Genomic DNA, 14121 nt, shown 5'->3' with positions numbered 1-14121 from the left:
CCTCCCACCTTTTCCCCTTTTTTCAATGAACAAAACAATCCCAGACCAGCTCTGTGACTGCACAGGGAATGGTCCTGGCCAGCAGTGCTGGTATAACCACAGGCACTGCCAGCTGTCACAGGAGCAAGCAGCCAGGGGAGAGGAGCACTTGGGGCAGCTCTGTCACCAGCACAGCCATGGCTGTGTCTCTCTACAAATTTCTTTAAAACCTGAAGTCTGGGGAAGTTCACTGTCGAAAAATCTCCTTTACAAACCAGGTTTCTATTTACCCTACTCTTTGATTCATATCTACAGCTTCCAAGACAATTTTTAGACACCCTCCAGAATTACACCTGGCCTTAACTTGGTCGGACAGCACTCAGACACACTAAGGGCTCCTCTCGTTCTACTTTTTTAAAAAATGATCCAAGTCTGGTAGCAGAAACTCAAAATTATGCTATAAACATAGAATCCTTTAGTTTTCAGAAGATGGTATTCAGGATAAAGTAACACCTATTCATCCCCACGTTAGCCACAAGCTGTGACTGAATTGAAATGGAACTTGCAGCACGTTTCTCACACTTTCCGTATAGCGACAGCCACCATACACAAAAACAGACACCATGCAAAGCAACAGTCAAAAGGCAGCAAGAAATAAAGCTAACGTGCTCCTTCTGGGGGAGAAAGGGAAGCGAGATTAAGTTGGAAGGCAGAACGAGGTGGGAGGAATGGGCACAAAGCTGCTCTGAGCAGCAGGACGCTCCCTCCCATCCTGCTGGAAAGGTTTTGGCCAGGTACCTTGTGGCTGCGGCACGTACCTGCGCCTCAAGGAGCACGGGGCTTGCAGGGCTGGCTGGCTCCTCTACAGCTGGAGAGGAACTCTGGCAGGCTGAGGAAAAGAGCCAGAGAACAACCTCCACTCCCAGGTTATTAGAAAAACGTGTGACCCTTTTTATGAGTAATCATTCCTCCAAGCCATGTAGAGCCTGATGTCTGAAGCGCTGCTTGTCAAGCTTTATGCAGTAACTCTTGGCTCTGAGGCTTTATGAGGAGCTCAATAAATTAATGAAGTATTTAAATGATGCTTTTGGTCTCTTAAATTAATCTCTCTTCTGAAAACTTACCAGGGAAGCCAAGTAAAGTAGACAATCTATTAAAAAATCCTGAAATTTACAGCAAGAAATCCCTGCAAGTTTCTAATGTCATGGCTCACAACTTTGCAAATCCTTATGAAATTGCACGCTGCTGCTCTGGCCACTCCGTAAGGAAAGAGCTTTCAGGAAGAGCTGCCAGCACATAATCGAGATGGATCTCTTGTTTTCTGCCACGTTATTTTCTCCCATGATTGATTTAAATAGATGTTAAGGTCAAAAAGGATAATTACCACCACTCTCTGCATAAAACAGAAATGAAATTTAGCACAGTAATTTCTGAATCAAAGCCATATTTCTGACTGACCTCCAGCACGCTGTTCAGACAGTGATGTAATCTGTCTTCAAGATTTAAAGTCACTGGGAAACCACCGCATTACTTGAAAACTGCAAACAGCCTTTTAATTTCTTCAGACCCCTACCCTCCAGCTATCATATGCAGGAAGGCTGATGGGACCTGTATCTAAGATGAAAATCACACGATTATGCAGGGAAACGTAACAGGAAACCAGTCCAACACCAGCTGCCTGCTGGATGCTCATCATTAAGGCAGAGAACACAGGGATAAAAAAAAGCATTATCTGGTAAAACCTGAATTTAAAGCAGAAACAGGAAGGGAGGAATGAACTGCCAGCAAAGTGGATTCAGAAAGACAGCAGTGATAAAAGCTGTCTGAATATGTACGCTGCTGCTAAGTTACTTGGGGAAAGAAAAATAAATCAAAATCTTAACAGGCCCAGGGAAGAGAGGGCTCAGCAAAGACCAGTCTGAATGGTCAGCCAGTCTGAAGAGGTTCTGAATGAGGAGAGTGTGTCTGTCATGTGTCTGTCCACACATCACCAAACGTGCAAGTGTGAAAACCAAGGACTTGAGCAAAAATGAAAGCATCAGTATCACAGAGCTGTCAGCAGGGCAGGGAGGGGATCCTGCCCCTCTGCTGGGTGCTGGTGAGGCTGCGCCTGGAGCACTGGGACCAGTCCTGGGCTCCCAGCACAGAGACCCGGGCCCAGCAGGGAGAGCCCAGGCTGTGAGGAGAGGCTGCGAGAGCTGGGGCTGCTGGGCCTGGAGCATGAGGCTCAAAATTTAAAATTCAATCTCAATTTAAAAAAAAAAAGTATATATATATATATATTTTTTTTTAATTAACTCTGACGTTGGTAAAAACACTGGCACAGGTTTCCTAATGAGGCTGCAGGTGTGGGACCAGACGGACCAAAGGTCCCAGCCTCAGCCAGTCCGTTGTGTCTAGAAAAAAATAAGTGTAGGCAAAATGGAGTAAAAAAAAAGAACTGAGGAAGAAATGAAGGATTTGAACGTGATGAGAAAGGTGACAGAACAAATCCAAGCCCTTAGCTGGAGCGCCATACTCTGGACCTGCTCTGCCTGCTGGGTGCTGATGGGGCCATCTCGTTCCCCATTCCCTTTCCTTGCACAGTGTTTGTACCCATGCCACTCTGTTGGACCCAACAACCCTGTGACAGCAGCTAGATTGCAAAATGTGACTGGAAAATCCATCGTGAACTGGAGGGAGGAAGAACCGGACAGGGAAATATTACTCCAGAGGCAGCACACGATAATCTGAAGAAGCACTGCTTGAGGAAGGAAAAAGCTACAGAAAGGATGCAAGCAGCTGGGGTGAGAGGCAGTTTAAAGGTAGACCAAACATTTCACAGCAGAGGTAGGTTAGACGACCCCATTAAAGCAGCATCAGGATTAATCACAGCTATCTTGCCCGCAGGCCCTGTGTCTCCGTGCCTGTTCCGACACAGCAGCACCACGAGGCACTCGCTGGCTGCCAGGATGAGGCTGCAGAGCGCGGTACCTGCAAACCCTCCGCCTTCTGCAATAGCCCCAGACCAGCTCCATGCCAAGAGAGAGAGGAGCTTCTTCTCTAACGAGGCCCCAAAACAAAGATGTCTTTTATATTTTATTCACACACTTCCCTGTTATCTAGAATTTTAAATTATACTCACTTAAGAGTAGCGAAAATATCTCCCGACTATTTCCCTTGCTGATGCTTTCAACTGTTTCTTCCACCCCATCAAGCTCCCCACACTCTCACCTAATGCATCTTCCTCAAAACCCACATCCCACAGACTCACAACTGCACCCCAAGGATTTTAAACCACAGGTTAAAAATAAATGCCTATAGACATCTAAATACCAGTTTAAATAGTAAGGACTGAAACACATGACTCCTTGCTTGAACTCATAGACTAATTCATTATGCTGACGCCTGTCCTCATCCTTCCTTCCTCTTTGCTGTCCCTTTCTCTTGTGATCTTCCTTGGGCAAGAGCACCTGCGACTGCCCACAGGCTGGCAGCTTTCCGTGGCAAGGCTCTACCGCTAGAAAGGCACTAGGGTCTCTAGATGTCACACACCTCTAGAAGCAGAAAATAAAAAAAAAATGAATGTACTACACCTGTCCAAGACAAATGGCAGAACGGGCAGTAACAGTAGTTTCAGTCACTTTCAGGTGGAATTGCTGACTGGACAGCTAGAAGGAAATGTTGGAGAGATATATGTGGACATGGGAACAAAGGAGAGAAAAGGTTCATTGGAAACTGTCAGAAGATAAATTAAGCTAGCCAAGCAAATAAAAATCACTCTGGGTTACAGGACTAAACAAAGAACGACATCAATGACACAGATATCAATGCAGAGCTGATGGCAGGAAGGTTTGTGGAGGTCTGATCAAAAATCTGGAAACTGCTCAGTCATCCACCATCTGCAAGCCCACAGCAGGACAGAACTCAGGATGCTAATCAATGGCACTGGAGGCAGCAGAGGGAAATAATGACAAACAAAAATAAAGGTAGAAAGAGGGCGAAGGACTACAAAGAGCAGATAATCAGGGACCTTAGGAGAAGAAGACTGAAAAAAAATAATCCAAATTGGAGTTAGTGGAAATACAATCTCTTAGGAAGAAGGACTGGTTCTGGATATTGTATAGGCATCGTATCCCTCTCCACTTTAGTTTTAATAATAATTTTGTTTTTAGACGGTAAGAACATGATTCTCCTATCCAAATGTAGATGTCTATATTCTCCGAGCTCCTTAGCTGTAGAAATCAGAAAAAGCAGATACGGTATTTTGTTATTACAGGTAGCAAACCTAGTGACTTTAATAAGCTAGGTTGTTTAAAAGCACTTATATTTTAAAGGCCTTTCGCAGTCCAAAGGAGAAACGTTTGCCTCCCTGAACACTCGTTACGGGAGGGCTATGAGCATGAGCTAGCAGAATGCATTCCCTTTACAGGCAGCAGGGAAGGAACAGGCACTGCTGGAGTGCTCTCATCTTAACAGGGACAGCAGCATTGGGGCTGCTCGGCCACACTCCAGCAGAGTTTTTGTGCACATGAGCTGTGCAGGGAGCCTGCTGCAAGCAGCTCAGGAGGAAACGCCTCTGCTGCAGGCAGCCAAGCAGTTGAGGTGATTGTCGCTCTTACACATTTATAGGGCTTATAGGGACAACAGACACATGCACAAGCCTTTTTAGGAAGAGGCAGAGAATGATCCATCCGTATTTCACATGCTACGTACATCAACGAGAGTAAAATACGAGGCATTTAAATTCTAACCTAGATCTGCAAGGTAAAAAGATGCTGCGTGACCTGCAGAGAGATGGCTGCTGAGAAAACAGCGGAGGCTGAGGGGTATTAAAGAGGGGAATTAACCTGCCTGAGGGACTGCCTGACTGGGAACAGAATGACTGAGGGAAGAATAGTGCACACTGACCACAACAGAAAGAAAAAAATCTATCCCTGAATCACATAAAATACATTAGCTGAAGGACAAAACATATTTAACAGGTTTGGCCTAGTCTAACAGAAGAGACATAATCCTCTCCTTCTATTTAGAAAGGTTCATTGGCTGTAAAGATCAGAGAAATACTGTTTTGTTGTATCATAGGCAACAAATATAGACAAGATTGCTTCCAAATTTTCCGTTTCACCTGATAAACGCACCAAACAATCGCCTCCCACACCTGATCCAATGCCATCAAATGTAAACATGCCATTAAATCAGTTTTCTTTTTTTTTTTTAAATTTGGAAACTTACATTCTGAAAGATGAAAAATAACAAAATTGCAGTGTTACATACCTAAACGTGAAAATAATCCAAAGCCACGAGTGACCATAGCTACATTGCTGTTGCCAGAACTTCCCGCTTAACAGGAAAAACTTTCTCTGACCTCATTCTGTCCGCAGCATTTTACAGACCACAGAAAGCTCCTTGCCTCTTGCAAAATTTAGCTACAGAAGTCCTGGGATCTGCAGAGTTCACTGCCCCTCTGGCTCTTTTCCCACTGAAAGCAGAGGATGAGGAGGCTGGGAACGAGGAAGGCTTCCCTCGGAGATGTGCGCGGACTGAAGAGCAGCGCTTGATGAGAGCTCCTTTGGTTTGCTTGTTTTTCAGTTTTTAGCTTATGAAAAAGCGAGCTCAGGCATTAAAATGCTGCTCTTTCAGCTCAGCCTGAGTCCCAACAAAGCAGTTGTCAAAGGTTGGTTATTTTCATGTCTCTGGCGGACGGGGATGACAAAACAGCAGCGATCGCTGCGCCCTGGGGGAGCTGAGGGCTGGCGGGGCAGGCACCCTGCCCACCACAAGTGTCACACCAGAAGCCTGAGATGTGAACCAAGACGAGCTTCAGGTCACCAGCGTGATGTGGGACTGCCCACAGCCCATACACCACGTTGGTACCCACCTTGCTATTAAAAATATTAGTAGGAAGCACAGGTTCTGCGTTGGTTCGATCTACCAGAAGCTCTATGAGCAGCAGTGTCCTAACGGGCATCATTAGGGGTGTGGATGTGATTCAAAATTCCTGAAGTTTTCTTTTTTAAATAAAATCATATATAGCTATCCAGTTATTGGTCCTTCCAACTTTCCCTTGAAATAAATTAATCCACATTTGCTCCATCTTTTGGGGAAAGAAAGCAAAGTGAACCCAAAACCCTTACTCTCGGATAATCCTGCTGTCAGAAGCCAGCATGTATTAGCTGGAAAGAAGAAAGTTTGATGAAGATGTAAACATCTGCCAAAAAGGTGTAAACATCCGCTCCTCCTAATGGAAAGGACTTAGGTAGGATACTGCATTTGCTGCTACTTTGCTACTTCCTCTTTTCAGGACAATTTTGTCTCCACAGGCAGGCAAACAGTACGCTAGAAGTTACTTCTAACATTTATACCCCAAATTTACTCCAGGTGCATAAACTATTAAGATAGGACATAAGAACAAATAGGTTAATGTTAAGAATAAATTTGTTTTCCAAAAGAAGCCAGCTCTCTGAAATGTGACCATTTTGACCAGCTTCAGCACGTGAAGATGCAGCTAAGAAGGCCACTCGGCTTGCACAAGGAAATCTGTGACCCTGCCAAATTTGTTTCACGCTGCCAAGATGTGGCCGTGCCTCCAGCCAGGGAAACAAGACCCTTCCTTTTACATCTGGGATTAACCTAAGCAAAAGTTAACTGATAAATCTTGGGGGAAAATCCTGTAACCAGACAGGTGTGAACTGACAAAATAGAAATACAAGAAATTTTCAAAGGGGAAAAAATGTTTCTCCTGCCTTAACTCACTCTATTACTAACTGCAGGCACCTGTAAATTTTCCAGGTTCAAAGGAATGCAGAACACAAAGACGACACAGACATGTGCTTGAAGTCTCTGACAAACTGGAGGATAAATGACTCAGCAATGCTTCGATGTATTCAGTGGCTCAGTCAGCGTGCTAAAAGTCTCAGATGCTCAGAAATACGGTACCAGGCGTGGATGGGCATATGCTGAGACAAGTGGAGTCCTCCTCAAGCTGAAGCAAGAGCCAAGTGTTTTCGCTGTCATGCCTACGACTAAGCCCACAAATTCTGCAGCCAGATATTTAACTGGCTGCGTGCAGAGGTTATGCAGAAGTCAGTAGATCTCGAAATGCCCGTCTGTGCAAGGCTAGAAAGAAACCTGGCTACTGGACATATTGCCATGCATAAACATTTGTAACCTAGAGATCAAATCACATCTCTGACTTCCCTAATAATGCTCTTCTAGCATTGCATTTCCAGCTTGTAGGTTTTCTATAGCTCTCTTCTAATTCATTTTGCAGTGTTTCCATATTCTTTCCAAAATGTGCATACCTGACCTGAGCCAAAATTTTGGCAGCACCAAGTAAAACCTGGCATGCAGCATTTCTTTAGTGTGAGTGGACACAGGCCCAATTAAGATAATCCATGCTACTTTAGAAGCACTTTTCAGTGTAGTACAACTCAGTAACACTAGCAGGCTTGCCTTGCAGAGATGGAAATGGCTTGGACCATACAAATGATACAGTCTGAAACGGCTTTCACTGATCACTCCTTCCAGATCCTCAGCTGAACAACCTGAGAAGCTCTGATGAAGATTTTTACTTCTCATTACGATGTAATTAAAAACAAATACACCCTGATTAGACTTGACAGCTCTACACAGCCACCACAGCCAAGTGTTTTGCAAAGAACAAAGGCACTGAGCAGAGTCTGAATGACAATACCTGTTAGATGTGTTTGGGTCCCACTGCGAGCCTCAGGTACATCCCCATGGGCTTGTGGAGTGGTTATGGAGAAGTGTGCGTTCTGCAAGCTGAGAGCCTGAAGAGCTGGAATGATGGAGGCAAACATTACTACCTGAACCTGAGGCAGCGTTTCCTTTCCCCCCAGGTCCAGGAAAAGATCAATACCCCGTTCCTTCTCTGGAATAAGCAAGCACAGAGAGAAGAAGCCTGTTCCCATGAACTCCTGCAGCATCTGCTAGATGAAGTAACCCTTCATAATTTTGGAAGAGGGATCCTAGAAGAGGGAAGAGCCAGGATCTTGGTAAAAGGCAGGTACTAAAATGGGTATGGAGATCACAGATGATGACATCTGCCATAGATTTGCTGCTTGTGAGTTCTTGTGATGCCTGACAGAAGAAGATGCTTGAAAGTAAGATGATTTATGGTTTTCTAAAGACCGGTTCTGGAACACATCTTGCTCCTTTATAAAAAAAAATAATAATAAAAAATGCTCAAAGCCAAAGTGTGTCAGAGCCCTGTGTTGCTGATTCTATCATGTCCTCATTAGTCCAAATACTAGTCTTGGTAGCACTGTTGAATAGCTATTTTTGTTTGGCTTGGTCGCTGCAGTTTCTATAATTGGCATTTTTGGGATTCCTGTGACCAAATCCAGATCTACGCATATGTATGGCCACATCAGGGAAGAGGAAGATTTCATTAGTTGTGTGCCTTTGTCCACAAGAGCTACGCGGATCCCTGCAACTCACACAAGCAAAAAAAAAAGACCTATGGGTCTAGGACAGCAAAGTGGGCTCAGGCTTGGTCAGTAGGTGCAGTTTGGTGCAGTTTTGGTCATCCCACATCAAAAAGAAACACTGAAAGAAGATGAGAAGGATAACAAGCACGATTCAATTTGGAAGGAAAAATTAAGTTGACTTTTAACCAGGATTCTTAGACTAGAAGCAGGTGGCTTCAATAGCATGAAGAAGGAGAATTTTAAAACATAAGAGTTTTCTTAAACAGCTCATAATTGAATTGTAGAACTCATTAGTGGGTGCCGGATTTTTGAAGTAGTGGTCTCTATAAATGCTACAACTCAGGCAGTGAACCAATGAGTGCTGCAAGATGGGAGTAAAAGCAAAAGCCACGAGCAAAATTTGACTTACTAACTTGACTTAATGACTTACTGCTTATAATCTTACTGAAGCATCTGCTATCTCTCATCATGGTTGACAGGAACATGAAATTCTTGTGCCTTGAGAATACCTGACAACGTAGAGGTCTTGTCATAAGCCAATTAGTATTTATATTAAATATCACTTTACTTACTAATACCTACTTACCCTGAGCTGTCAATTTTCTTTCCCTTCATTATCCCCCACAGAAGTGATATTGCACTAATCCTTATCTCAGCAGTGTGTTGTAAGGTCGATGTGGCCAAGAAAACAGCTGAAGGCCAGGTGGTAATAGCTGGCCCTCTTCTTATTCTGGATAAAAGCTGGGTATGGTATCTTCCTAGCATTTTCTTTGGCACCTTCCTTCTCAGATTAAGGGAAGGGGTAGGCCAAGCCCTGTCCACAGGGGCAGGGAAGAGAACAGGAGAACAGCAGCATAGCTGGCAGATGACGGTGATGTGAAAGACCAAGTTTCTGGATGTTAGGAAAAAGATGTGTTTCTTTAGGTGAAGTGTACTTTGGGATCAGCATTGGTACTTGGCAGCAAAGCTAATACTGGTTTCATCTTCTCGTTTGCTTTTTCAGTAACAAAATATTTGTTCACACGTGTTCGAACTGAAGAGGCAACTGAAAAACTCATCTGTGGAGGACTGCTCCACGCCCTCCATCAGAGGCCACCCTGCAGATATTTTGCACCAGTCTGTCTCCTGCCATTCCCAGAGAAAGAAACCCGGGTACTTGCTGTGGGTCATCTTGGCTCAAGTTTCACTCTGTCCTCTTCTTCCAGATCAGATTTTTAAATATAATGCAGACGAACTAATGGTTACTAGGACTACAGGGCTCCGTGAGACAAAAAGGCACCTACTGTTCCCACACACCAGCACAGAAACTGATCTTGTACTGGGAAGAGTGAAACACTGGGAAGTCAGAACACAGCCTACCATACAGGAGAGAAAGTCTCGGTGACTGTGGAATTAGAGACTTTTAAAATGTGAATTGTCCAATTTGGATTAAGAAAGTGGGAAAAGTTGGTTAGACAAAGAAGTAGAAACTAAGGAACTAGGTGATCACTGCCCAAACTAACTGCTGCCCCTGGGTCCCAACTGGCAGAGGGCTCGACCATTTCGTTCTGTAGCACCTTATACAAGAGGATGAAAAGGGTGCAGAACCTGGCAGGCTCTGAAATGTTTCAAGGAAATGTTTAGGCAGGACATGTGTGCCTAAAGCAGGATCTTCTCTGACCGAGACTGAAGACAATTGTCTGCACCACAGCGACCAGACTCAGACCTCAGGCAGAGGCTAAAAGCAAAGGCAGAATGGAAGAGACCTTGCCCTCAAGTTGCCTGCAACCCAATAAATGAGAAAACGCCACGGGTCGTGTTGCTGAAGGATTGTCTACACAAACACCCCGTGAAGCAGACTCTGGGAATTGCCCACCCTCAGCCTCCTCACTTCTAGTTCAGCACAAAGGGAATTTGAATCGTACACTGCACTGCACGTTGTATGCAGGTTGTACACGCTGAATTGTGTGATTTAGAAACAGATTTTTAAATTCCATCGTAGCCAGTTCAAAACTGCACATACAACTCACTTTTTTGTCTCACGAAACAGAAGGAAAGTACATGGACCTTTGCTTAGCCCTGTTGCTGAAAATTGGGATTTGTCTTACTCTTTAGTACCAGCTTGTCATTAAAGTTTAGGAACATTTTTTCAGTTCAGATTCTCTTTCCCTGCAGGGAACACTTACTCATTCACAGCTTTGGACAAGTTAAGTCTTCAGTGAAGCACCTTGCTATTCTCCCTAGCATAACTTACCAAGAAAGAAAAGTGCAAACTGATTCAACAGTGTATTTTGTATTTACATACGTACACTTATACAATAATTTCCATATATGAAAATAAGTAAACGTAAACACAAATACAACTGTAACATAAATGCCTCTACTAGATGTGGGCAACTAAAGAACTTTGGCAGCGAAACAGTTTGGTGTGGAGAACAAGCATTAATAAAGCCAACAAAGTAAACTCATTATGTGGAATGTCTCAAGCAGAAACAGAATTCCTCTGCTTTGTAAGCACTGGAGCCTATGATACAACAAGACCAGCCTTTCTCAGAACAGCTTTGAAAGTAATGCTCTATTTAATAAGAACAACAAAAATCTCTTCAGTTCTGTTTAGATATTTCTTCAGTCACACTCATAACATCTATTGCAATAAAAGCAAATCACTATTTGGAGAGACCACAAAGAGACACTGCAAACAATTCCTGCTTTAATGGATGCTGTATACATCCTTTGAACTAGCAGCGTTACTTGAAACACGTTAGAAAAGTCCTAGTGATACAAAATCCATCAAAATCTATATGCATACATATATATATATATATATAAAACCTCTCACAGAAACAACCAATAACCATCGCAAAGCACACGTACCTTTTTGTTGGTGTAGGTGCTCCAGAGGACATGTGGGTCACCATGGTATCATTCATATTAGTCAGAGGTCGAGGAGGACTAAAATAAAAGTATTTATTCCAGTTAGTGATTTAAAGAACAAAAAGATAAGAAAAAAAAAAAAAGAAAAGGACACCACTGTTTTCTGTAACAATATCAGGTCAAAGAACAGCAGAAAGGCACTGAACTGCTCTATTCTACCTAGCTTTCACAATTCCTGTGTATCTTTAAAATGAAGGTAAAACTAACATTTGTGATCAAATAGCTGACCTTTGGTATTGTCTAATACTTCAAGCAGATGTAGGAACCATTCAAATTCGGGGAATTATTTGAAACGTTTACAGAAATGAGGCGATGACTCATTACAATAAGCCATCAATTATACAACAATCACAGCACCTGCTTGACTTTGATTTCTAATGAGAAAATTTCACGTTAGTTGGAAGAACCCTACAGAGCACCTCGTGTTCCTTACCACCCTAACCACAAAACCATGGGATGATGTTCCCATATTTGCTCTTTTTAAAGCCCTGGAAGTTTTCTGATGGGCAGGAAGGGTGTGGGAGGGGAGTGACGTGCCCGGGGCACCCCCTGGCAGCTCTGCTCGAGTCGGGGGGGACGACCTGCAGGAGCTGCCACCGCAGAGTCAGTGTTTGCTGGCATTTAGCCTCCGAGCACACCTCCCATCCTTTCGAAGGAGACTTCCAAAGACACGCAGAGCTGCCCATGCGCAGAGAGCAGCTCAATTTGCACGTTAGACAAAATGTCTTGTACAGGTTGTAACAGAGAAAAATGCCGCATTTCTCTGCATATTTTTTTTGAAAACGCAGCCCTAAAATCTTCAGTTTTCTATTTGCCATCATCTTACTGTTCACTGACAATTAGATTTACAGTTGAGATTAATTCTTGCAAACTTTGTGTACGATCCAGCAGCACAAAACACATCTGTCCTAACAGAGCTCTTGCAGTTTTTGGATTCCCTGCCGTTCCTGGTGCCTGCTGCAGTGACCCTGCTTCTGTTCGGGATTTCTAAATACTAGGAACTGGCTTAGGACTCATTAGCTTATTTCATTCAGTAGCTTTCAGAGCCCACCAATCTGGAGAACCAAACACGTATAAGAATCACCTGCTGCCAAAGAGGTAAAATCACAAAGATCATATTCCTCGCAGGTCTTACTGCTTTCTTTCTCAATCTTGGGTTAGACACAAAAGCACTTCAGGTATCAATCCCCACTCCAGACAGATTAGCCCAGAAATAATTATGCTGTATTTTGCAACGTTCAGGTTATTCTAAAATACAACATTATACTGAGAAATGATCTGGTCATAAGATATTTACTGAATCTGCTGCTTTGGGAGAAGAACTTCGTACTGTACAAAAAAGCAGAAATGCAATTATAACACACTGGAAACTTGGTAACCTGATGGCCGTGACGTGCTGAGGTACATCTGGAATCTATTAATGCTGTGAGTGAACACACAAATGCATCCTCTGCTAATAAGCAGGTAATTAACAGTGTCTCCCTCTTTGTCCCTTTATCCCCTTATTTACCTCTCGACCGAGCATCAGAAACGTTCAGCCCAGGGCTACAGTTCAAAGTTCCTCTTTTTCCCTAAGGATTCACTCACCGACTTTGCATTCTCCTGCTAGGCGAATATGAAAACAATCTGGGCTGCTGTCAGACAAACACCTAAACCAACAAGCTTTTGTGACAAAAACTGCATTTTTCAGCAACAACTATTGGCTCGTGGCTTTTGCGTGCATTAGCGATGAAGCGGGCTGTTGGGTTTCGCTTTGTTTGCTTTGGGAGGGAAAATCAGACACACAATAAATGCCACCTCCTTACTGATAATCATTTTGGGGTATGTGAAATTAACCCCAAAATGATTGGCATTAACCCAGGGCACCACATTTCGGTGGAGGGGTTCTGCAAGCTCTCAGCAGCCGTTCCCGAGACGCCCAGGACATGAGCGCGGCGCTGCCAGCAGGGCACAGCGTGCTCGTGGCCACGAGATGCATAAAGGGATCGCTGTGTTTTCACACAATCCATTTTACTTTAAGTAACAAATTTCACACAAGGACACATCTTCTGTCATCCCACAGAAGTTCACCTACGCGGACCTATTATTTTAAGTCAGGATAATTCTTTATTTTATTACAACATTGCTTTTAAATGGCTCTTTTCAAAGGAAAGTGGATGTAATTCACCACTCGCAATCTGTTTTTGGTATCATTATGAGACATTTCCACATGCTCATTCCAGTTCTGCAAATACCAGTGTCCTCGTTTTTCCAGCTAAATCCCTGCTCACAGTGATAAAGACAAGGAAAAAAATTAAACAGTGACATCTGGTTAGAAGATACCTAACTGCACAACTCCGTCTTATTTACTGCTTCCAATAAAGCCTGTCCCAGTCCAGACGATTTCTTGAGGCCGTTTATACATTTTTAGGGAGTATCTGTTCAGAAAACAGGAACTCTGGTAAGGTGGCACTGAATTTTCTTGTATAACCGTGACAGAAAAATCCTACTGGTTGTGACACCAGGAGCAGGCTGTAACCATACCAATGGAGTAGCAAAAGAGCTGCTTTATGAAACTGGGATTGGTTTTATTTTACCAATTTCTGATTCAAATGGAATATAACCGAATGTCCCCTCTGAGATGCTTATGAGAGTTACCCTATCGACATAAACAAGACAAAGCAGCTACTGATGAGAGGTTTTTCTGCCTCACCAGAAAATGCAACTATCCAGACCCCAAAAACCCCAAATCAGAACTGGTACGCAGATTCAGGAGATGCACTAAATGGGAACTGTGACTTTTTACTGATGTGTGTAG

General features: G+C 43.5%; 1 protein-coding gene across 13 annotated transcripts in view; it reads right to left on the bottom strand.

Annotated features, from left to right (window-relative positions):
* DTNB (dystrobrevin beta) overlaps positions 1-14121 on the bottom strand; it is a 194579-nt gene that overhangs the window by 95742 nt on the left and 84716 nt on the right. For 12 of the 13 annotated variants that reach the window (XM_072036668.1, XM_072036667.1, XM_072036665.1 and 9 more), the window contains one exon: positions 11265-11342. In XM_072036668.1, coding sequence (XP_071892769.1) covers positions 11265-11342 — 78 coding nt within the window. Of the gene's footprint in view, positions 1-7654; positions 7760-11264; positions 11343-14121 lie in introns of all 13 variants that reach the window. The other variant, XR_011808652.1, reaches the window with a different exon arrangement.

The sequence above is a fragment of the Anas platyrhynchos genome, chromosome 3 (assembly GCF_047663525.1).
Source record: "Anas platyrhynchos isolate ZD024472 breed Pekin duck chromosome 3, IASCAAS_PekinDuck_T2T, whole genome shotgun sequence".
NCBI classification, from domain to species: Eukaryota; Metazoa; Chordata; class Aves; order Anseriformes; family Anatidae; genus Anas; species Anas platyrhynchos.
This window is presented reverse-complemented; position numbering and strand designations above follow the sequence as displayed.